The sequence below is a fragment of the Centroberyx affinis genome, unplaced genomic scaffold (genome assembly GCF_046629955.1).
Source record: "Centroberyx affinis isolate AG114_WGS23_722 - 3 ecotype Tasmania unplaced genomic scaffold, CSIRO-AGI_Caff_v1 ptg004010l_1, whole genome shotgun sequence".
Taxonomy (NCBI): domain Eukaryota; kingdom Metazoa; phylum Chordata; class Actinopteri; order Beryciformes; family Berycidae; genus Centroberyx; species Centroberyx affinis.
Window position 1 is genome coordinate 247981 of NW_027281818.1, and position 25618 is coordinate 273598.

Genomic DNA, 25618 nt, shown 5'->3' on the forward strand with positions numbered 1-25618 from the left:
CAACAGGCATCAGTGGACAGATGTGAAGCACCCTACATAGCTGAGAAAAGGAACATGTTGTTTTGCATCCTGCGTGTCTGTGCTTTATGAACCGAATCCAAAATTTCCAAACAGTGCTTCTCAGCATCCTGTGCACCATGCCTCCTCACAACCACTAGGGGCAGATAGGCTAACTGTGAGTGAGTGAGTGAGTGAATGAACATGTGAGTGAGTTACTTACTGGATCCATGAGGTGCTTTGCATCTAAAAAGTAAAGAATGAACTAACAGTAAATGGACTGCAAAGATGAACAGAGACTGTAGTTCATTCTGTGGCCACATGATGGAGAAACTGCAGCACAGACCATACAAACCACTTTGATATAAGGTGCTGTGTGATATGAGACTGTGAGACTGAATGCATGTTGCGTGTTGCTATTTAGGGAGACGATAAATGTGAGATTTATATGCAGAGTGTGTCACAAAGTGTGCAGTCAGCAGAATGTTGATTATTCTTTAAGAATTAGGAACTAGTTGTAGTGATGGCCACATACAAGAACAGAGTTCTGAATAAATTGCATTATTACACCTTCCCTGAAATTGGCTTGCTAGCCCACTGGTCAGTGTTTCACTAATCAGCCTGCAATGTTTGTACTGATAGAGCATAAACAAAATTCAGTTTGTTCCACCTGAGAAACCCCTGGTCAACAAGAACATGTCAAACAAGCAACTGTGTTCACATTTTTCATTACTTTGAAAGCTATGCCATTTACTAACAGGTAAATAAATAATTATATCTTAGAAGTATATTGTTCAATGTGTTAGCTGTCACTCACATCAAGTCATAAATTCAATCACCTATTTCCAAACCTTGTAGATGAGAGACTATGCTCTTTAAAATACCTCATAAGAAAATTGCGGAAACAATATTATTTATTTTCTCAAATGTGATTCTGAGATTAGACCCATGGGTTGTTATGTAATGATTGTTAGTTGCATATTTAATTTATATTTACAAGATCTTAGATAAGGATATACACATAGTATGCTAGCGAAACAGCAATGGCTGTTGATGAGATGAGAAAAGATTGTGCTAAACTAGACTGTAATTACACTGACAGAAAGAAATCTGAGAGAGAAAGAGAGAGCGGTCTTTTTAGAGATAGTGTCTAGCTCACTGTGAAAACTGAGGACAATGTCCTCCGAGGTTCCTTATTTGTCTCCAAAAATAGAGAGCAACAGGTGGCACATCCCAGCTGAACCCATTCATGGGAATAGAGCAGCACAATATGTCTGCCGAGGAGAGCTGATGCGCCATAGGGGTGACAAACTCAGGACACAGAGGCCTTTCTAGGTAAACGCAACCAACTTTGTGAAAAAGTAGATTTAGTACAGAGGTGAAATGGCAAATGTGAGCTTAAAAATTATTCAGGGTACGTGAAAAGAATTCAAATACAACCTCTCACCTTATCACACACACACACACACACACACACACACACACACACACACACACACTCAGACACACTTCTCAAATTCAGTTGTTCCATTATGCATTTGGTTGTTATATGTAATGTAACGTACTGTAGTTCCATAGAAATAAAAATAAAAAACGTCAGCGCTCTTTGCTTCCACTAGGATGGAATTTGTTTTATGCCTCCCTAGAATGAGGTATGCTTCATCGATGAAGAACAGATGCTGTGACTGGTCCAATCTGCAAATGATTTGAAAAATAAGTTGCATAAGCACTCTCCAGTGGCCTAATTTGTCTTATCTTCTATTATAATTAGTAGGCAAATGAGAGCAAACTCTTCAATAACGCATAATCTCTTTGTGTAAGTCAGAGCAGAACTATCATTATCATAATTTCCTCCTTCAGCCTTCACCTTCTCTGCCTTCAGCTTAGCTACATCAAAATAATTAATTGTGAAGCAGTTACGCTCTTAAATAGAAACCTCTTGAGGACAAATGATGTGCCATAGAACATTCATTTACATAATTAGACTAAAACAATGTAAACAAATGGAAGTCATGTTTCATTTCTTTCAAATATTTCTGTATTAAGTGTATAATGTTCTGCTGAAATGCCAATGCCAATAGATTTCTCACAAATGAGATGTGTGTGCTACTTTTCCCATTTTTACTTCAACCAATGTCATGTCAAGGGATACGATGACAGAATAGTTACATTGTATACTGTTCATAGCATTTGGATTTTGACTGTGATATGTATTGGTAACAGACACATGTGGGAGAGGTTTGACACAGTTGTGTGAGGTTGTTTCATTTAAAATGAAATATACTTTATTTGATTTGTAAATAGCAAATAACAAACAAAATAAACATAGCCCAAAAATGCATAATCAGACAATGAGAACAATTTATAGTCACTTCATTATTGAATGAGAACAGAACATTAAGTTGATCTCAGATGTCTGTTTGAAAGTCTGTTTTTCTCCTTAAGTACCTGGCAATTTGTCAACAAAACATTAATTTATGCTGTATTGTAGTGAGACAAAAGATGTGCAGATTAGTGTAGGGATATATGACATTCATTTTTATGCTTGATATTGGAACAAAGACTGTGGCATATCATTACCTTTAGAAATAATCTATTTACCATCTCTGTTGTTTACATATGTCAATGAGGTGATTTGCCACGTCACCTGGCCTTTCCATCATTTTAATGTGTCTCTTTATCACAAAATATATGCTTTGAGTTAAAACGTACTTTAGGCATTTATGTTTTTAGGCTGACACTCTTATCCAGACTTAAGATGAGCGAGCAGGTAGGGGTTTAGTGCCTCAAGGACATTTTGACCGGACAGGTGGCTGCTGCAGGGATCAAACCAGAGACACTCTGGACCACTGGGCCACTCTGCCGCCCCAGAAGAGGAAGCTCTGGCAGTGGGGGCAATCATACGGCTCCAGAGGCTATTTCAGTGGCAATGGGAGAAGACGAGGACATGACTTCTCTTTTTTCTTTTTTTGCTTGTTTCAGCATGTCAGATGGAGATGTGAGTCCTGAAGAGATCCCTCAAAATACCTAATATTTCATGGTTTTGAGCTGTAAATAACTTGACTTTGATGCATTTTTATTTAAATTTCTGACCTCACAAATCAGAACATCGTGTGAGTTTCTGTCCGATGGATGATGCAGGACACATTGTGAATAGAAACTCAAAAGATCATCAGGCTTGCAAAGGTTAGCTAGCCGAAGGTGTCGCCTCTGATACAATGACATTTCTATCTATGCCTGCAGCTTTGATGTGCAGGGATAAGGTGTGGATAATAGTGCTTATATGGCATGCACAATAAATTACACTGCACAGACAGACCAGGTAGGCCTTGTTGTTTTCATTGTCCATGCACACACTCTCACAAGACGCACAAAAGAATACACGACACATACACACACACACACACACACACACACACACACACATATACACACAAGATCAATACACGCAACTCCTGATAATGCCCTCCTGACAACATGCACACAGATTACAAATTAAAGCTCTGAGCTCTTCATTGCTTGTTTATATTTATGATGTTATTGCTCTGGCATGCCAAATGTGGCTTAGTGGTTATGACAGACCTTTGAAGCAAAGTTTTTAGAGAAGAGAAATGCCAAGCTGTTCAGAGAGGACACAGAGGGCCCGAGGTAGAGCTGGCCCTGCATCACCAATCTGTCTTATAGCAGATGTGTTAATTTGATGCAACTAAAAACAAACGGCCCTAAGAATGATTTCCTTCCTTAAGTGTCCATCTTATTGGTAATTGGGGCAGGCAGTGGGTCTCAGAGTTTGATTCTTGTTAATAGGCCTATATTGAAATATGTTATGAATTACTTCTCATTGTCTACTGTTAATATAACGATTTCTGGAAAGCAGATCATTAAAATGATCATAACCCAGTTAATCATACGTTTAATGACCCAATGCAGGTAAACAACGGCCAGTACTATTTCTTTGTACAGGACAAGAATTTTGTAAAAGGCAAGAAGAAAACCATCTTGCATTTTCTCCAAAATGTTATTCCAAATGGAATAAATTTGAATTTGAATTCTATACAGTGTCCTTGTGTTGAAGCAGGAAAGGTACAATGTTCTTACAGTACCGACATACATTTGAGTCAAATCATTCCCCTCTCTCTGATCTTTTCTGTCCCTGTCCACTGTACGTATATAATCTATCAAAGCAGAAATGCTATAAAACTCATCTTAAAACGTCATGGTCTACAGATTTTGACAATAAAATAATATCTGAATGAAAGCAATCAGATTACATAATTTAGTTGAATTGATCCAATGGATAATATTTCTGGTTACAATTTTAAGCAAATAATCAGGAACCTACAAAAGATGTTATACATTTAACTGACATTAAAGTGGAATAATTGCAATTTAATTCTACCATGAATCACTAATGTTTAGCAGCTGGATGTAGACTCAAGGACTGTCAGGATGTATAATTCTACATGCCAAATTCTAACAAATTATTCTAACAAATGTGAAACTAAATGTTCTCACACCAGCAAAGGGCATGGTTGTAGATAAGGGCCCCTGACAGCTGAATTTATGAATGGACCTCTACATGGGATGTTCATTCGACCTGCATAATATGGTAAGGAAATACACTGTTTCTGATAAGAATATCAACTGAATGTGCCATTCATAGCCACTTTGTTACAAGTGAGTAATCTGAGTAAACTACATTACAGACAGTTACAGAGTAAGGCTCTAGAATAGAATACAACTTTATTGTCCAGAAAAAGTAGAAAATGTCTTTGTCCTCACCCAGGACACAAAACAGCATCAGTGCCCAACACATAGAGCACATTAAAAGCATTAAAACCAACATGCCAACGCCATCTTATCCTATTGAAATATTGCATGTGCAGAGAGACAGAATTACATCATCTGCAGTTTAGAGGTTAAATTGCACTTTGGATGAATGCCTTCCTATTGACACAACTGAGAAATAACAAACATATTGTAATCTTCAGCAGTGTTTTTGTGGCTGAGGATCCAAATAAATGCTCTCCACTGCATCAGCAGGTCTACAAGGCCAAAGGGGCTAATACTGCTACATTTATTGATTTTGTTTACACACACTGATTGACTTTTCCTGGATGAAGTTTTGACACCCTTTAAAGAATATAGAAGGAAATGAATAATATATTAATGCACATATGACACATTAAAAATGAATGAAGAATGAATCACCAAAACAGAGTTCTGTAGCTGGCATCTGCACTGACAAGGCCATCTGCCTTGTTAAAGTCCATTGTTTAACATCAGACACGGCTCTGGCTCCAATAACCCGGCGGTGTTTGCACTTAGCTCCTATAGCTCTGACTGTTGTTAACATCACAGACAGGCCCAGCCCTGTGTACTGGGTAGCACAAGGATGGATGACTCACCTGCTCAGGGCCTCATTAGGCACTGGTATGCATACACAGAATAGATAACAGTATATCAGTGATAAGGCAAAGCAGAGTACAGTCCTTTGATACCATATGGACTGCAGCTCTCAGTCAATAGTTCCATACAAAGCCCAATCAAAGAACACAATGTTAGATGCACCTCAGCCTCATCTCACCCTATGGACTGAATGTCAGACTAACTATTTTTTACACAAAGACCTGTTTTTCCTAAGGCAGAAATGTTCAATGAATATACTACAAAGGTCTGTGTTGTGTGTCTCTGTACTTGTTCTAGGTGCACATTTGACTAATAAGAGTGATGCAGATTTCCTCACTGTCTGCACCTCCGCACCGCATACACACTTCATTTGAACCGCATCTCAGCAGCAGCACAAGGAAATTGAACTGAAATCTTGAACCTGAAACCTCACTTCCAGCTTCCTCATACACATACACATATTGTATTTCCCATGCATGATCCTTTATGGATCAGGATGTTGTTTTACTCCACTTCAAAGTGCTACATTTCTCCAAAATTAAGCTGAAAAAGATTTACCCACAGCTGACTGGTGTTACTCTGCAGATGCCACTCTGGCTCGTGGCTTTGCATTCTCTCCAAATGTACAGGTAGAGATTTGTCGTCTGATATCTGAAATCATGGACACTGACCTAGAATCAGAAAAAGAGCCTATTAAATCCAGGGGGTATCTGAGGTAAAAGTAGATAGGGAGATACTGCAATGGAGATGTTTAGCCCTATTTTTTCCTTGAATGTATTATTTTAGTATTTCTACTAGATAATTTTATCATATTTGCGAAACTTGCCATGTTTTAAGATGCATCTTATTCTCTTTAACGCAAGCAATTTCATTTTGTTTTTGTCATATTTTTGCATTTTATACCTGCCTGTACTGAACCTAAATTTTATTTTATGAATTGCTCATAAATGCTCAAATAAAACACACACTAAGAGGATGCTGCTTATTGAATTTTAGTTTAGACAAAGACCTGTGTGAGCTACAACATGTGGGCTCTTAAACAACTGTTTTATCTGCAGGTTGGAGTACCTTGGAGTCCTTCTTTTGATAATCAAAAGTAGTCTTTAAACTTCCAGGTTCCAGGTTTTAAAACTCTATCAAACTCTTCTGTATTTGTATGAGTATAGCTTGATATCTGTTCATTTACTTGATTTGACATAGGTTTTGTAGCAATACTCAATTTTTGTGCATATTACACACAATGTGATTATGGCTTTTCTTCTTTGCATACACACATACATGTATATTAATTACCAAAGGGGTCAAAATACAGGGCAGCTATTTGCTGCATGTGCCTTTGGAATACACTTTGGCAGATGAGCATATTTGTTGTGTAATTTATAGGACTGGGAAAAAATAGGATTACTTGAGGATTAGAGATTCAGGATTCATTGAGGAATTAATGATTTAGGACTAATCTTACAAATTTAGGATTTATCTTCATTTAAATATTAGGATATTAAGATACATTTCCCCCCCTGCTCTCTCCTTATGCAAACATGTCCAGGCGACAGGAGTGTCTAGGCTCCAGCCAGGCACAGTACAGATGTTCAACAGCAGTCTTTGGGAAGATAAGAGAACAACCATCCCAGACAAAATATTTGCTTGATATCATCTGGATCGTGATAATGTTCTCTACATGTGAGGAGAAATTAACAAAACATTCCCTCTCAAACACAAAACTTATGAGAGAGTTTACATCTTTCTTCCTTGTTCTCGTTAGTAACTTCGTCTTTAATGTGGATAATCCTCAAACACTTAAAGGATCAGTAATATGACTCTGCCCTGAAAAGTATTTAAGTATACCACCCTGAGTAACCCAAAGGCCTGATGACAGGGTTTAGTCTATTAACATATTACCAGAAAACCTGCCAGTGGAGTGTCTCCCAGGCGTTCTGTGCTGCATGTCACCTTGCTAATGTAAGCATGTAATTACTGCTTGGCTGAGCATCCAGTAATTAACATTCCCTGTTTCCAAACCCATCAGAATGTCTCATGAGAGTATATGGGGAGAGGAAAGTGGTTGGTTACACTCTAAAACACCTGATACAAAGCAGTCCTTAAAGTACATGCTGTGCTGTACGTCTGTATACTTTACATGTGTGTGTCAGTTTGTGTGTCTGTGTTACATGTATGTCTATTTATTGTAGTTTAGTTCTGTGGCATTTTAGAACAGTAGTTCACCTATAATAAACTGTAGAACTACAGAATTCAAAGCAATACATCATGCCTCTCCTGATTTAATAAGTAAGAAAACTTTAAATAAACAAGACAAGACTAAGAAGAAACAAAGCAGAAGAATTTCAAAGAAACACACACACACACACACACATAACAGATGAAACTGTTCTAATATAGAGACTTCAATCAGGATAAAAAGCCAGAGTAAAGCTAGATAATATTATCTTTGGCTCCATGTATTTAATCAAACAGACCTAACACAATAAATCGAACGGGAGAGGCCTGATTGGCCTCGACATTTACGATTCCAATGAAGCCCAAAGCATTTTGACTTTTTTTTACTCATTCTATTTGAGACACGGCAATGGTAATAGAGTAAGAAATATGGCATTTTAATCATCTTCAGTGAAAATAAAATTATATGGTCAAGACCCCAGGCCATTATGATATTATCGTTGGCCTCATTACATCTTTTCAGAGGAGAAGGTATATTCAAGCAGCGTCTACAATAGAATATAACTATGTCTCCAGTGATAATTCATAATAAACCAGTACATAAGCACAATCTTTTCAATGACTTTCTGTGACAAATACCGTGCAACTGGATAAATTGAGATAGTACCATCCTTCCCTACAGGGAGAACCATGCTACCAAATTGTTCGTAATGCTAGAGATTATGTGAATAAAAAAAAAAAAACATAATTAATGCTTTGGCAAGGGTTTAGCTCCTGCTCTGTTAAATGAGTCTGCTGGCCGAAGGCTCTAAGGGTTGCATCGCCCAAACAGCCAGGCTAAATCAAATTACTGCACATAGCTGCCTCTGGATATTCACGTGAGTAAATAATCACAGACAAACACACATGTGACATGATCCAACATAAACACATTTGCATGATGATGATGTCTTGTTGCCTGGTTGTTTGAGTCAGAGAGTACTCGTTTTGGTAATATTTGTGGTGGTAAAGGAAAAGCTGCTCATCCTTAATATCCCATATAAGACACATTTTTCCTCATCCTACATTTACAGCTTCCTAATGCCACAACACCAGAAGCCAAATATAAAGCATAGTTGCATCTCTATATGAAGATTTCTGTGATGCAGTGTCTCTGTTGCTCTGGAAAGGTCCAATAAGGAGTTCAAGTTCCTGCAAACAAAGGGAGAGTGTTCTGTGTTGAAGACTAGACTAAGATTATTCTAATGGCAGAGAAAAAACAAACAAACAAACAAACAAAGCTACACTACTCAGTAGCCCTGCGATGCATATAAGGCACAGCTGCCTAGTTAGGAATGCTCCAACTCCAGCACAGGACAGTTTTCCATCTGGAGATGCAAAAATGGTGACAACCATGCTTTTAGCTTGCAGTGTAACCAGCAGCACAGAAATGAATGCCTAGCACCACCAGATTCAGTATGTTCCTACAGGAATTCATAATTGTAGGAAATTTTGCTCTAGAGTTACATTCTAAGTACTGAGTCTGGTATGTATAATGTTTTTGACATAAATGGTACAGATTCAGTACAGTCCCACAGCAGATTCATGATGATTATTGACCTGTGAATGTGATCTCAGCTCTTGGGTTTCATAGTTGACCAGCTGCCTTAATCTCCTCTATGGAGATCAACACAGTAATATTAGCTAACTAGGCTTGCTAGTTAACGTCAGCAACTGAACAACTAGCAAACCTGGCTGATAGCATATTACATCCATACATACATAGAAGCATTACTGATACAATGTGATTTATTATAAAATGCCAGAGAATGGGTTGTATCACAATGATCAAAAGATTATATACCTAAATAACCTCAATACCTAGATCTATATTGCCATACTTCAACTGTATAGCAGCAGATCCCAGAAGAACGTTCTCCCAGTGTGCGACATCATTTATTTATTATTATTTACCTTTATTTATTCAGGGTGGTCAATTTAAATTCGCTGCTAAGATTAGTGTACATTTTCAAAATAAAACTGTTATTTCCTTTAATTAATTAGACATTGCTCATTTAAAAACAAACAAGATTTGTAGAAAAATATTTTTTATCACAGTGTGATCATGTTTGGCTCTTGACTGTGGCAACATCTTGTACATCTTATCCTTGCTTATATGACAGAGGGTGCCAATACTTGATTTTCAACTACTGCCGTTAACTATCATCAATTGGTGCTTATCTATGAAAAATTGCGCAAGCCATTGAGTATCTTTTCCTTCTGATCCACTTCCCTATTGAGCTTTATAGCTTGAGCAAATAGAATTGGAGTGGCTGCATTTGAGTGATACAGTAAGTGGTTATTTTCAGTACCTCCTCAAGCTGTCCTTCTTCCCTCCTCTGGTCAAACAAGTGTCCAGATGCTTATTGATGAAATGTTGTGAGACGGCAACGGAACACACAGGGCAGTCAACTGCAACACACAAACAGACAGTGTAAATGGGAAAATGTCACAGAATTGTTGCACTTTCTTAATTGTTCCAAATGGTTTTGGTGCTATTCACTTTTTTTTATTTTTGGTTAAAAAAATATATATATATTGGGCAATACTGCATTCCTAACCCACAGGCTTCACCTTTGATCACTGGCTTTATGTCTTTTGATGGTGACAAGGAATCAGCCTTGCTTGGTAGTGGCACTGGGGATGAGATGACCATCTCCTCCTGCTTAACAGGTAACATCAGCTTCTGGGCAGATGTCTCCTCCTCGTCCATCAGCTCTTCTTTCACAACCAGGGGAGGTTGAGCAGTCAGTGAATGTAGGTCAGCATTATTTGTATTGTGGGTACATGCCGTCTGTATTTTCCCCCGCAGAACACACGGAGCGGCAGAACCAACTTGCTGGACGTCTTTAGCAGGAGATGTTTTGGGCCCCTTTTGGAAAAAGTGACTCAAAATGGAGCTGTTACACTTTGGACCCCTACTTCTAGGAGTTTTGCATTTGACAGCTGAAGCTGGGGTTCTGGGGGATATCAGAGGTGAGTCAAAATTTGCTTTTGACAACTGCTCCCTGGAATAAGCAGGAAGAAGAAAAACAGAGTGTTTGCATGTAAGTGACAAAGTGCACATCAAATAATCTAGACAGAGCCAGCCACATCCTTGTTTAATGCTCAGTCCCACGGATCAAACTGGAAAGGTCTCCTTACAACACCTTCAAGGTCAGCATGCCATCCCAGTCTCATAACTATCTACAAATCACTGACTTAGTCTTTCTTGTCAGTTCTGAGGAATCCAGCAATTCATCAGTTTTGAAATTGAAGGTGTTTGATGGGACAATATAGATTTTCTGCTGTTTATGTTGCTACAGAAGTTACAGGTAGAGTCAAATACAGAGCATCAGAGTGAATTTAGTGAGGTTGGCAGAACACTTTTACACCCCATGAAATGGAAGTGTCAACAAACATCATCTACCTTCTCAAAATGCATTCATCCAGGGATATAAAAATACCAACATTGTAAAACAATGTAAAATACTATCATAGCAGTCATCTAGTGTGGCTCTTGGTCATTGGTTGTTATTGTAACAATAAAAACTGTGTTAACCCTCCTATTATGTTTGGGGTCAATTTGACCCCATTCAACATTTAACGTCTCTAAAAACATGATTAACATTATTTTTTCAGCGTGATACTCGATGACTTTTCCTAATTTCATGGGGAAAACTGATAAACATAAAGTGTAACCTGATGATACGTTTTCACGGTCCTGTACACATTTTGACCCCAAACACAAAACACACTGGTTAGTGAAAGTTGGTGTGAAAGCTTCTTAGGGAAAATGTGCGCTCATTGTCTAGAGCTGTGTGGCCCCTCAAAAGCCTGCTGAGCATTTCAAGGGTTTAGGTGTAACCACATGATTTGACAAGTTGTCATGATTATTCCATGACACCTTGGCAGTGTGGAGAGATCTGTTAGTTTAATGCTTTCCCATCAGTAACTCAACAAGAGACTGAAAACAAGTGTCAAAGCCACATCGTTAAAAGACAATTTTTTCAGTGGTAAGGTTGGAACTGGTTACACCATATTCCTTTACACTTACAGCTGTCATCCAGGATCACTTGCCTCTTTATCAATTTGAAATGAAGGGAGGCAAGGCTGTCAAGGTAGAGGAGCTGTGAGTAAGTCAGTTGGTATGGAATACTCATTTCCATCCTCAGATTTCCTGGTTGCAATCATGCTTAGAATTAAGAGAGTTTAATGTTGAGGGTCTGTCTTGGTTAATAAGAGGCATATGAATATGAGGTAAGGTCTAACCTTATTGTATCTGTCCTTTATTAAACCCAGTTTTCTCCACACACAGTGGAGAGCCTTATGAAACAGTTTCAATTGTTTTCCAGAAGATTAGATGAGCTTAATGAGATTTTGTTTATTATTTTAATGTAAAAAAAAAGTGTTTTAAGTCTGTATTTGGCCAAGTCTGTATTTGGCAATTACAAAAAAGACAAACATTACTTTAGCAGCTGCTATGGGTATCTGAAATTGTAGTCTTTATACTGATCCATAATAATAATAATGGGGCTCTTGTATCCTTACAATAGGCTGTTGTTTAAAAGTACTGAAGATAATAAAGTCTGCGCCGCTTTTCGTGTCCTGCTTCCTAGTCTAGCAAAATGAAGCCACATTAATAGAGATTGTTCGGCATTTGTTCAGTCTGTCTAATCTATACCATTCATCATGCAGAAGTCTTGCATCCACTCATCCCGCAGCTCTGTCTTCTCAAATCGAACGCACCGGATGTTGTCAGGTTATGAAAGAGAAGTGCCGTCACAGGCGCGGGACTTTGGTTGCCATAGCTCTGTGGTAGCACATCAATCTAAACAAAACTCTCATAACTACTCATATTGTTATTGTTTAATTCACGAGATTTGTCAGACATGGCCTTACAAAGTGAAGCGGATTCACCACCCAGTCTTACATGTCTGAAAGTAAGTGTTACATCCCTTTTATATCCTAGTTTAGCCAACATTGCATAACTGGTCTGGGTTAGCTAACGTTAACAGACTAAAGAAAGCAGTGACAGACGCTACCATTATATAGCTATATGAAATAAAAGTAATTGTATTGGTTTAGCTAGCTTCGTTTTTAAACAGGCAACTCAGAAACGGTGCTACGTTAATCCACTTTATCCAGCGTTGGTTTTTGTAAAGCTAGCTACACTGCTTCATTTGCTGAAGGAAAACAATGGTGGGCCATTGGGTACGAATGTTAATTACTCTGGCGGGGCGCGGTTGTGTGGAGTTAGCTAAACCTTTCCCCTCATTAGTCTTTGGTAATTTTGTTACAGCACATAAAGTCAGATTAAAAACCTTCCAAGCAATCATTCATTAAAAGCAAACAACCCAGGACACAACTTATCTCCTGCTTAAACGAACAAGCAGCTAAAACAGGGTAATTATAGGTGCTGTGGGACACACTACAATTCACTCCACAGCGTAGGCAAGGCACATTCTGTGTATATTGAGTCAAAAACATTTTTAGGTCATGTATGGAACAGCCATTTAGGGAATTGTTTAGGGACACTTAAATAGCTTCTGGTCTTACCATTTCTCACTTACTGTTATGAAGCAAGGTTATCTTTGCCTCTCTGCTCTACCACTGACCCACTCCCCTCGCTGTTGTGCTTATTCTGACCGATCAGATTCAACACCAGCTCAGAGTTCAAGTTTAATAAAGTATTCAATAATTTTAGTAGCCTACTTTAGTAAGTCATTGAATACATAATTAAACTTGAACTTGACGGTAAAGTTTGGAACCAGGGAATGAGACAAGCCTTTTCCTGCTTGCAACAGAAACAACAGAGCTCTCACATAGAGGGGCATAGCCTACCATTCATGAATGTCATTATTTCTTATTTCTTTTCAGTGTTTTTGTTTATACTTAGCTCTGTGTAGGAAAATTAGATTGCCACAGGAAGTATGAATGAAGTTTCCACAAGAATGTAATTAAAATAGATGTGAAAATATAAATAGGAGTTATCGGCCCATGATGGATATGTATAATTGAAACCAAAATGAAAGGTCACCTTCTGAGAAGTCTGCCAGCCAGGCAAAGATGCCAATAGACTGCACAACATTACAGCTGATGTCTGTATCCACAGCAATCTAATAACCTAATGTACAAACAGACTTGAGTGTGTCCCATTTCTTGGTGATGCTATTTAAGCCCCTCTTGTTTTCCTGATTGATTGTTTTTTCATTGTCTATTCATAGTATTCCTATGATGTCACATGCATTTACCAAACATACCTACATGTGGAAAATTAGGTCAGTAAAAGATTCAAAGTGTTGGTCTTGGTAAGTTTTCAGTATGCCACCCAGCCCGTCAATGTTTTTTTTAGTTATCAAAAAAAGAAGAATGAAGAAAGGATAGTGAAACCAATATTTAGTCAGTTCTACAAGGCAGAACAGGACGAAATGAGCGACTGCACAAAACAAAAATAAAACAAGCCAAAAAACAAAACAGGAAAAAGGAAAGGGCGCTGAAAAACACAATGAATTTAACATTTATAATTTGATTTTATAAATTTGTCAGAAGGAGATTACCTAGCTGATCTTCCAACTGAGCCTCAAACCCACCAGATCACGATGCCAGTGTGAATGAGCATCGTCTACAGCAGAGAGAGAAGTCCTGAAAACACTGCACAGACAACAGAAGGAGAAAAAACAAATATAAAAGGAAGTAGAGCTGCAACGATTAATCGATTAATCGATTAGGCCTAGTTGTCAACTATTAAATTAATCGCTGACTATTTTGATAATCGATTAATCTGTTTGAGTAATTTTTTAAGAAAAATAAGTCAAATTCTCTGATTCCAGCTTCTTAAATGTGAATATTTTCTGGTTTCTTTACTCCTCTATGACAGTAAACTGAATATCTTTGGGTTGTGGACAAAACAAGACATTTGAGGACGTCATCTTGGGCTTTGGGAAACACTGATTGACATTTTTCACCATTTTCTGACATTTTATAGACCAAACAACTAATCGATTAATCGAGAAAATAATCGACAGATTAATCGACAATGAAAATAATCGTTAGTTGCAGCCCTAAAAACAACTAATCGATTAATCGAGAAAATAATCAACAGATTAATCGACAATGAAAATAATCGTTAGTTGCAGCCCTAAAAGGAAGACTGAGCTCCATATTGAGAAATAGTAAGACCAGAATTTTTTTTTCCCAGGCACTGGCCCAATTCATACTATTCCCATGATGTCACACGCATTTCCTACCAATATGGTGCTTTACCATATACACGGCTCATTGGCTGTGGCTGTCATTTGGTTATAATCACCTGTTAATTTATTACAGTCACCTGTTATTGTCCTACCAAGATAGCAAGATGGTTGATGTGGTGATGGAACAGAATACTATGAACTGGGTCAGCTTACGGGCCATGGTGCAATTCATCTGTCCAATTCTGCAAACACAAGACCTACCTGATAGGACTGCAACAAATATTTGATAAATTCGAAAACATTTATTTCAAATTTCAACGTTAACGTTTCCGACCTTAACTGATACTTTTCCAATACATGTACAAAAACACATGTAATCATTTCTCATTGACGCTGATTGGAGATTTCATTTTGTCAGTTTAGTATGCATGTCAGTATCTGATGTTCTGCATGTGGAAAGAGGGCAGTGAAGCTGATTCCTTCCAGCTCTCAGGTAGATGCAGCCAGAGAGGAGACAGATTGAGACTTAAAAATCACTCTTAAGGGAAAAAAGGTGATGTATTACAGGATGGTGGATGGATTATTGGATTATACGGAAAGATAAAGAATTTCTTGCCTGGAACCAGCCCCATTGAATCGTTGTTACGCCCACTTTTTCGAATCTTACTTGGAATCGCCAAATAACATTTTTTAAAAAGTGGGCGAGGCAGTGATTCAGCAGGGCTGGTTCCAGGCAAACAAGACGCACTGTAATTTTTCACTCCCCTTATTTTACAGAGTATTCAGCCAGGTCTATTTTTTTGCCACATTAATATTACAGATGCTCCAACCCATGACCCAATACAAGCAAAACCAGCCATATTGTGTTTGTATTATGGTTAACCCATGCTCTCCAGTTTAGCCTCTCAGTTATTATTCTATTTATCTCTTATTGCCAGATTGCTGCTAATAGTTTAGTAGATTCATGAGTACTGCTTACATGTGCTGTTTTCTTTTTTACAGAATATTGATGCCCTGCTCCGGTGTCCCATTTGTTTTGACTTCCTCAGTATTACAATGATGGCAAAATGCTCTCATAACTGTAAGTAACATGTAGGTGTGGCTTTCCCTTGATTTTAGAGCATCTTTGGTGGTAATTCCTTTTATGGAGTGAGTTTTGCATGGAGAGTTGGTAACTGAAGGCTGTAAGAGCATCAAGCAACAAATTGCAACTGAGAACCTTTGGAGAACATTAACACACTTTTGAAATTAATTTAGAAGCCATAATATATCAAAAACTAAAAATTAATATGACCATAGTCCCACCGACATGACCGATATTGAGTTTAGTTCATATAACTACAAGCAATGCGCCCAATTGCACCTTGCTCATCTCCTGAGCCAATGATTGAGCCACTTGGTGAATGGAAGCTAACTTTTTTTCATGTTGATGGATGGCATGTTTTATGTTAATGCCTGAATTGTGTTGGGATCATCATATCAACTTGATCAATCAAGCTAAAATTGAAACAGCTGCGAGCCATTGGCTACAGTAGGTAGCCAACAGCCTTCTAGGCAGCAGATAGCTTCCAGACAGCCTCAAGAATGCTAAGTAATGAGCACAGTCTACCAGCCAGCAAAGCCATGCAGAGAACAGTCTAGGCAGCCAAATGACTTCACCTTTCTGGCAGCCTGGTATTAGTAGAGAACATCCTGACGACCCAAAGAATGCTAAGTAATGGCCGCTACGTTCCAGGCAGCACAGCAGTACAGGGCGGTCTGCAATGCAGCAAAATGATACCTCAGTGTTGCCAGTTTGTGAAAGTAATAGCATACAGCCCACAAATGGTTTAGCTATTAGGCTGGAGATATTCAAATTACTAGCTATGATTGAAACAAATGTGCATCCCAAACCAAAGGTTGCATACTGAACACAAATTTTTTTTTTTTTTTACATATACCATTCTACTCCAAATATTAAACAGGAAAAACTGGAATTAGGCTAACAGATTAAATATAATAGAAATTTTGTTTGTGTTTCATTTTGCAGTTTGCTCCTTGTGCATCAGGAAATTTCTCTCCTATAAGTTGCAGTGTCCAGTTTGCAATTCAGTAAGTATGAATGCGACCTGAATTCACAATTAGGTCCCCAAGTTGCATAGTTTGCATCTTCATCCAGATCTTCACCTCAGCATAATGAAATATTTGCTCACCTCACAACATTAGCTCACCTTCTGTAGGTAATGGCGTTTATTTAATAAAGGAACCTGGTTACAGCTCTTTCTTTCCCAAAATCCTCTGTTCCACTCATATTTTGTTTCTTCTTCCTCTTATAGCAAACAACGGTGCAGGATCTAAGAAACAACCGTTTATTGGATGACTTGGTCATGAACTTTAAAGCAACAAGGTAACCATACAGATGGAACATTAGGAATTATTGCTAGAACATTATCAGTAATGGCCTTTGCATACATACATACATTTGAAGAACTTTCCATCTCGCATCTGATGTCACTGAAATGTAAAGGCATTAAAAGGCTTTAAAATTAAAAGGGAACGCCACATGACTGACATGGGCATGCCCCTAATTCAGTCACAAACCTTGCTATTTTTAATACGAGTTGTAACTAGTGCCCATTTCTATGTGCTTATGCAAGTGTCAGCTTGAGAGGGCATGGCTCTGTCGACATGATTAGCACCATGCACATGTCCGAAGCAGAAGTGTCCAATGTTCACAGCACATTTGGTGCCAATGTAAAGCCTACCGTGTCAAATTCCATGCCACATCGAAGGTACAAGTGCCAAGAGTTATCAACATGGACAAATTTTGTCCACTTAACTTTAGTAGACTGATAAAAAAAATAATATGCATGTTCAAGATAAGAGGGAGTGAGAAAGTGAGAAATTACACTTAACTGCATTATTGTCATTTTACACCAGAAGTTGCTTTCGCCAGCCTCCAAGGCAATCTCTCAGTTGCCTTCCTCCTCTCTCTCACACTCTCCTTGTCAAGCTGCTTGTTTGCCATTACCTGGGCCGTGCCAAGGAGGCCTGGCTTCTCAAACATGCTTAGGGCCGTGTACTACGGTTGGGTGATAGCGTACATTCTCCTGTCATGTATATTGCTGATTCCCTATGTATTCGCCCATGTTGGGGGACAAAGAAAGATAAATACATACAAACACACAGGAAAAACAAACTAGTCCAGGCATCACTACTTTCATCTCTTTGTTTGCTTGAAGTGAATACACAATGTCGCAGAAACAATCCTAGGTCTGGCTACATTTTACTAAAATTGACGGCAACAGCACGCAGTGCAATGTTTGTGACAAGAAAATAACTGCTTTTTGAAGTCTGGCGACCTCAAACCCAGTGTTAACTTGAGTCAAGAGAGCTGTACTTTGTTTGACTATAAAGAAAAAAATGCTGACAAAAAAAAAAATTTTTTAACCGTGTTAGACTGCATTTTACATAAATGCATACAAAATTTACTAGCACTGGTTATTCTTGAAATAGTTCTAAATTTGAAATGTTGTTGACATAGTTCTAAATATTTACAATTTAATAAATGGTTTTAATATTTACTAGGTCTGATCTGATAGTTTTGATTAAACCATGTTTCATACTGTGAAACTGAAGAAGAAAAAAATCATAACAATTTCTCACATGGGAAATTCCACCCTCAGATACTCTTACACTGCTATATATCTTTGATGTTTAATGCATTTTAGGAGTTATTTTGTGATGAAGTGTTGTAATTTACCTTTTCGTTGTATCCACTTTCCCTCAACCTGCCTCGTTTGCTTCTGCCTCAGTTAGTGATTTCCTACATTTCTCTGAATGCCTGTCAGTGTCCCCAAGACAACTCACCTGGACTTGTTGCATCCAGCTGAGTTTTATGTGTAGGTGGAGACAGAAATGACAATACCGATAGTGATTGTCATGGCAAGAGAGCGAGAGTTTCCAGTCGAAAAAGCAAGAGTCACACCCCTTTCCCATAACACGTCTTGCAGCTGCATTGCATTATTGAATATTGAGCCTGGACAAATTGGTATCTCCTCCTCTTCTATGATTGATTTCTCCTTGTATTATTGTTGAATGTTGATGCAAAATGGTGAGTCTAGAAAGAAGACTTGACTGACACCAAAACCTGACGCTTACCGTCAATGTTTTATTGCTGAAAAGTTTTCTCCTATAAAACACCATTGTAGCTGTGCTGGAAATATCTTGAAATGACATCACATTGTTGAAGTTTGGCCAATTATCGAAGGGAATAATACAAAATCGACCCATACAAGGTACATCACCAATAGCTGTGTTTAAGTGTTTTAGGGTCGATTTTTCCATTAAGAGTTTAAATGTTATTTCTTTTATTTGGGAAAACTAACAGCGAAAATTATATAAGTTTAAAAAATAGGCTATTGCATTTGGTAAGCTTTTATTCAACATAGGTATCGAAAAAGGTACTGTACTTTTCAAACAATACCCTGCCCTAAACATCCTCTCTAGACAAGTTAGCCAACCAAGCTGCCTAGTGTTGGTGTCACGTACCTCTTCCTCACGTACTTCTTGGTCCTTAAGGAGGGATGGTACCGCTCCTTTCTTCACTATTATTAAATCTAACTGTTTTTTGGCCAGTTGCTGAAGTCTTCCTAAAATGGGTGAGGAGCTAAGCCATCCCTTTTTATTATGCCATCCACTGCATACAAATGTTGTAATCTTTGGGGATCCACTGCTGAAACTCAGGCAATTGTCAGGCTCAACAATACATAATTGCGGCGTCGCGATTTTAGCTTGTTATGCAAGCCAGCTGGCTACTGTCTGACAAACTGCAGGGCACCTCATTCTTTAAAGTCTGGGTTTATCTGATGTCAGTTTATCAGGAAGTGCATTGGATATATAAAATGGTTTGATTCTGTTGGCAGCCAGAGCGATAGTTTCTCAGTGGGCGTTTTTCCACAACACTGACAGTTAGAATATTTTGGGTAATGCTCTTTGTTGAATAATACCATGAGGGAAATGTGATTCTCATTTGCAGCAGGCTTTTAAAGTAATAATCTGCAGCATTTTTATCTAAATACACGTCTGTTTTGCTACTCTCTGTCACCAGTAGATATAGTGATTCAACCTATATTCAGTTCATGAAAGGTTTTTCATTTGCTGTTACAGTTTACATATCTGGCAGCAGCAACAACAGTTTGTTTGGGATAAATAAAAGAAGAACACAGTTGTTAGCATGAGCAGTGACAGCCACCATGGCTGACCAGACGAAGAAAAAAACAGTACCTACTGAAACTTCATGAATAGAAAATCCAAAGAAAAAAACTAGTAGAGTAATGAAAATGGCAGATCAGGAAATATGACTTACTCCACACAAAACCTGTCTACCATAAACGCAGCAGGTGAAGAGGTAAACATCTCTCAAGTTTATATCATCATGCTTCTGAGAATTGCAGGGAACAAACTAATGCTGTGGTGATTTCAGGGGATGCTGTTGTTATTGACAAGATTAAAATTTGTCCTCAAGGGGACCAATTTGAATTCTTGAACCGGTACTTGAAAAACACTTATAATTTATCTACCAGTAATCTACTCCTGAATTAAGGATTTTCTGTAAATCAAATAGGGATTTTATTTTCATCAGCCAAGGTCATTCAAGGTTGTCTCTTTATGGTAGTTATATGTCTGTGGTTTTAAGCTTTAGGGCTGATATTTTTTCATTACGGCAGGATATAGGCATATGCAATTGTGTCCAGAGCTGGCTTGTTATTGTGAGCAAGCCTCATTGAATGCATGGGCACAGCTAGCCACATGTTTGCAGTTACAGGCTGTTTTAGGGAAACTGACTAATGTAGGACCAATTTTCCTGCAGTGTAACATATTTTATGAAGTAAACTAAAAATTTAAATATAAAGTTGGCTGTTTAAGACATCCCCCAGTCCCTGGAATCAAACTGTATTATGTATCCCTGCTGACTTTGGGTCATATCCTAACAGCATTCTCTCCCATATCTACCCCACTCTGTATACCTCTGCCTTCCTACTGTTTCATTGAAGAAAAAAACAATACAAAAGGAAAACTGAATCCTCAGTAGGGTTGCAAAATTCCGGGAATTTTCAAAGTTGGAAACTTTCCATGGGAATTAACGGGAATTTATGGGAATTAACGGGAATTTATGGGAATAAACGGGAATAAACCAGGAATTTACTAAATTGAAAGTATGCTCTTAATAGGGAACTTAAATATAGTTGGGTAAAATATATTTTAGCATAATCCTGACTAAAACAACCAGATATCATGCAAGTACAGTTGAATATCTATGCTATTCCTCAATCACATGCACACATAGCACACTGCTTACTGCAGGGCTACAGAGACCACGCCCCCTACATGCACTGTGCATTCCTGTGCATTTTTGTTAATTTTTGAATGGGTTGGGTCGGGGGGATGAGTAATATTTAACTCAACATTCATGTTTTTGTTCTTCAATGAAAGTTGATTGATTGTTCAATAAAATATTAAACACTTGATAAAGTTCTACTTACAAATAAATCTGTTTTAATTGTATTATTTTGGATGGATGTCTGCTTATAACAAAACAAATATTTATGCTTGGATATGATACCTTTCCATTAAATTACCCTCAATTCGCAGTTAATTCCCATAAATTCCCATAAATTCCCATAATTCCCATGGAAAGTTTCCAATTTGGAATATTTCCAAAATTCCCCAGCTTAACTTCCCATGGAAATTTACTGGAAACTTTCCAGAAATTTACCGGAAATTTTCCACCCCTTTGCAACCCTAATCCTCAGCAAGTAAATCATTCATATTAGAGTGCTGGCATCTCATCAGTGCTGTATATTGCTTAGCTCTTGCTATTCCAGATATGGATGATGCCCCTGTGAACTCAGTTTTATGAGTGGGCACCAGAATCCTTTCTTCAGTAGAATTCTGAACTGCTATAGATATAATCTCCCGGAGTAGTGTCATCAGTCAGGAAACCATGATGTTTCTCCCTTGCGTCAATCACCACAATGATGTCAACACTCTGAAAGGTCTTTCTTCAAACTCCTGATCTTCAGATTGCCATCAATGTTGGGAATGAGTGGCTTATGTAGCTGCTCTTTCCTCTGCCCTTTTAATTTCCTGTCGTCTAGCACTGAGCCTCTGAAAAGTGGGCTTCTTCCATAGGTGACCCTCTCATAAAACAGTGATGTTATTTAGCAGTGGGTCACTCACCACCTCATTTCTTCCCTTACTTCTTCCCCCATGCCCACACTTATAGCCCAGGCTCATTTTTGAAAGACCCAAAATCTTGTCTCAAACCGGTTGGTTTTGAAGTAGATAAGTATTTTTGCTTCCAATAATGTGAATTAAATCCACTAAATCTGAGAGGACTATTCTTTTTTCAGTTTTGGATCTGTGTAAAACCTCTTCCTACTCTCATTGCTGAGTATTATCATCTAGTCAATCAACTTTGTGTGTGTGTGTGTGTGTATGTGTGTATGTGTGTGTGTGTGCGTGTGTGCGTGTGTGCGTGTGTGCGTGCGTGTGTGAGTACGTGCACGCTGCTTATAGTGACCAGCCTCTAACCTTGAAAATACTGTAGTAGCTATCCTTACACATTGGTCCTAAGGCCCAGTACGAATTATAGAAGGTTACTGCTCTGTCCGCTAGCTGTAGAGGACACTCAGAACATTGGAATCAATATGATGGGGACAATTGAAATGCAATTAGTGTGTGTACTTTAAAAAGGTGCTATTGACTCCCTATCAGGTCTTCTAGTTGCCACAGACCCAGACCTGGAAGATCAATGAGCTTTCAAACAAAATGCCCAAACTCAGCGCTCTCTCCCTCCTGCAGTATCCCACTCACATCTAGAGATTCTGCTGCTGTTCTGCTAAGTTTGTGTAAATTTGAAAATTGTAGTTTTTTTCTGCCCTATGCTATATTCCTTTGTAATGGGAGGAAAATTCATTGACTCGCCTCCATTGAGATGCCTTTGTGAATGTATTTCATTCATAATTCTCAGACAGACCTGGCCCATTAATTATGAATGGCCTTACGTGCCTTCCTGCCACTGAATAATATATTATGGATACAGTCAGATTGAACTGTAATGTAGGCTTAGATCAGCTCAAATTCATCCCTTTCTGCTTTATCTGAGTTTAAGCCATGCGAAAGAACACCTTGATATATGTGTGTGTGTGTGGGGGGGGTGTGGGGGGTGTGTGGGGGGGGGTGATGGGGATCGACGTTAGATCAGAACAGAGTAAAGTGATTTTATTTAATACTGCTGCGTTTTTATTTTTTGCGAATGAAGCTTTCTCAATATTTTCTTTCCATTGTTGAATTTAGAGTGAATAACTTGATTAGCCACAGTATGTTCTTTTGGCAGGTCACTTTTATTCAGAAATTAAAAGGAATATTGAAAAAAGTACAATGTCACATTAAATCAGCAAAGAGTTAAAAATCCATTGCGTTAGTCCACAAGGCACGCAGTGAAAGGCCTGTGTCCTCACAGACATGATGATGACACTGCCTTGAATTAAATGTCTCAGGGCTTTTATTCCCTGGTGTCTGTCTAGCTCCAAGTCTGTAGATTGCTTGTATTATAGATTGCTTGTACACAATATTTTATTAGTGTATATCCCCAGGTAATGGCTATAAAATTAGATTTCTGACCTTGTGCCAAGACTAGAATGAGAGAGGTAGAAAAGAATGCCATGGGTATTCATTTAGTCTCTCTTTCTTTCAGTCTTATCCCTGATATAATCCTGGCATTATATGAACTGTTTTAGCCAGAATATTGATGTTGATGCACTCCATAAAGGTTGATCAGGTAACACCAGAAATTATTTAAGAGGTGTTTCTGTTTTCTCTTTAATTTGACATGAGGCACCTGTGAGTCAGAAGAGGTAGGCAGTGCTTTCTATTTTACTTATGATCATTGTCAAGAAGACCTCTACTCAGCTAGGGCATCAAAAAAGAAACTTGAAAGACACATTTTCATCACAACTCCTGGAGTTCCAGTAAGCTGGAGAATGCTTTTTTTTTTTCAATTTTTCAAATTTTCAAAGATTTTGATTTCTTTTAATTGTTTTGGGGTTTTGTTTTGGGTTTTTCTTTTTTTTTTTTATATATATATATAAAATTGACATTTAATTTAAAATAACTTGCAATATAAATTGCAAAAAGTCAAGTGGTGTGATAGTCCTGACTGTATATAGGCCTGGTAGCTTGCTTTACGTAACAGTGATACAGATTGATGGCATGGGTGGGGGCTACAAGCAGATTTCCTCTGGATCTTTGGTGGGGGGTTTTTCCACATCACATTTGTGCAAAGGGGCTTTGTGCAAGTGTGTGTGTGTGTGTGAACCTGCTCTAATGGGGAGACTGAGGACAAATAAAAAGTTTTCAATATGGAAAGCAGAACATCACACACCTCATTGGTTCCATTTTATGGCCCAGTAATGGCTCTGCTGCAATTTGTTTGCTTTCCACATTTCCAATACTGTAGCCAACTTGTCTATTTTTTTCTTGCTCAGCAGAAAAGGGCGAGATAATTGAGCAAGTGCAGTTTAACGTCAAAGAACTCACATTACTGTCAAGAGTATTTATTGGCATATAATACTCTTCGCTTTTTAATGGCTTTAATACGTCGTTTAAGAAGACCTTGCACCTGTAACTATACATAATACATGTAATTATAGGTTTGTGTGGTGAATATACGTTTTTAGTTGGATAATTTGTAGAGAGAGAGAGAGAAAGAGAGAGACTGTGTGTGTACTAGGGTACATTTTAGCATTAAACAAGGATGTGGCTGGCTCTGTCTAGATTATTTGATGTGCACTTTGTCACTTACATGCAAACACTCTGTTTTTCTTCTTCCTGCTTATTCCAGGGAGCAGTTGTCAAAAGCAAATTTTGACTCACCTCCGATATCCCCCAGGACCCCAGCTTCAGCTGTCAAATGCAAAACTCCTAGAAGTAGGGGTCCAAAGTGTAACAGCTCCATTTTGAGTCACTTTTTCCAAAAGGGGCCCAAAACATCTCCTGCTAAAGACGTCCAGCAAGTTGGTTCTGCCGCTCCGTGTGTTCTACGGGGGAAAATACAGACGGCATGTACCCACAATGCAAATAATGCTGACCTACATTCACTGACTGCTCAACCTCCCCTGGTTGTGAAAGAAGAGCTGATGGACGAGGAGGAGACATCTGCCCAGAAGCTGATGTTACCTGTTAAGCAGGAGGAGATGGTCATCTCATCCCCAGTGCCACTACCAAGCAAGGCTGATTCCTTGTCACCATCAAAAGACATAAAGCCAGTGATCAAAGGTGAAGCCTGTGGGTTAGGAATGCAGTATTGCCCAATATATATATATTTTTTTTTAACCAAAAATCAAAAAAAGTGAACAGCACCAAAACCATTTGGAACAATTAAGAAAGAGCAACAATTCTGTGACATTTTCCCATTTACACTGTCTGTTTGTGTGTTGCAGTTGACTGCCCTGTGTGTTCCGTTGCCGTCTCACAACATTTCATCAATAAGCATCTGGACACTTGTTTGACCAGAGGAGGGAAGAAGGACAGCTTGAGGAGGTACTGAAAATAACCACTTACTGTATCACTCAAATGCAGCCACTCCAATTCTATTTGCTCAAGCTATAAAGCTCAATAGGGAAGTGGATCAGAAGGAAAAGATACTCAATGGCTTGCGCAATTTTTCATAGATAATCACCAATTTATTATAGTTAACGGCAGTAGTTGAAAATCAAGTATTGGCACCCTCTGCCATATAAGCAAGGATAAGATGTACAAGATGTTGCCACAGTCAAGAG

General features: G+C 38.4%; 1 protein-coding gene across 1 annotated transcript; it reads left to right on the forward strand.

Moving 5' to 3' along the window:
* The first annotated feature begins 12405 nt into the window (after nt 1-12405).
* Nucleotides 12406-25393, forward strand: LOC139663435 (E3 ubiquitin-protein ligase RAD18-like). Its single transcript, XM_071542101.1, has 6 exons — nt 12406-12542; nt 15798-15876; nt 16825-16886; nt 17111-17181; nt 24682-25115; nt 25280-25393. Exons 1-6 carry the CDS (start codon nt 12492-12494, stop codon nt 25384-25386), a joined length of 804 nt encoding a protein of 267 aa, XP_071398202.1. The 5' UTR covers nt 12406-12491; the 3' UTR covers nt 25387-25393.
* Nucleotides 25394-25618: the final 225 nt, after the last annotated feature.

Excerpts from the sequence above, each read along its gene's own strand:
- LOC139663435 (XM_071542101.1), top strand. The coding sequence starts at position 12,492 with ATGGCCTTACAAAGTGAAGCGGATTCACCACCCAGTCTTACATGTCTG. Across the intron at positions 15,877-16,824 it reads GGCAAAATGCTCTCATAACT|TTTGCTCCTTGTGCATCAGG; the intron begins GTAAGTAACATG and ends TTCATTTTGCAG. Across the intron at positions 25,116-25,279 it reads CATAAAGCCAGTGATCAAAG|TTGACTGCCCTGTGTGTTCC; the intron begins GTGAAGCCTGTG and ends TGTGTGTTGCAG.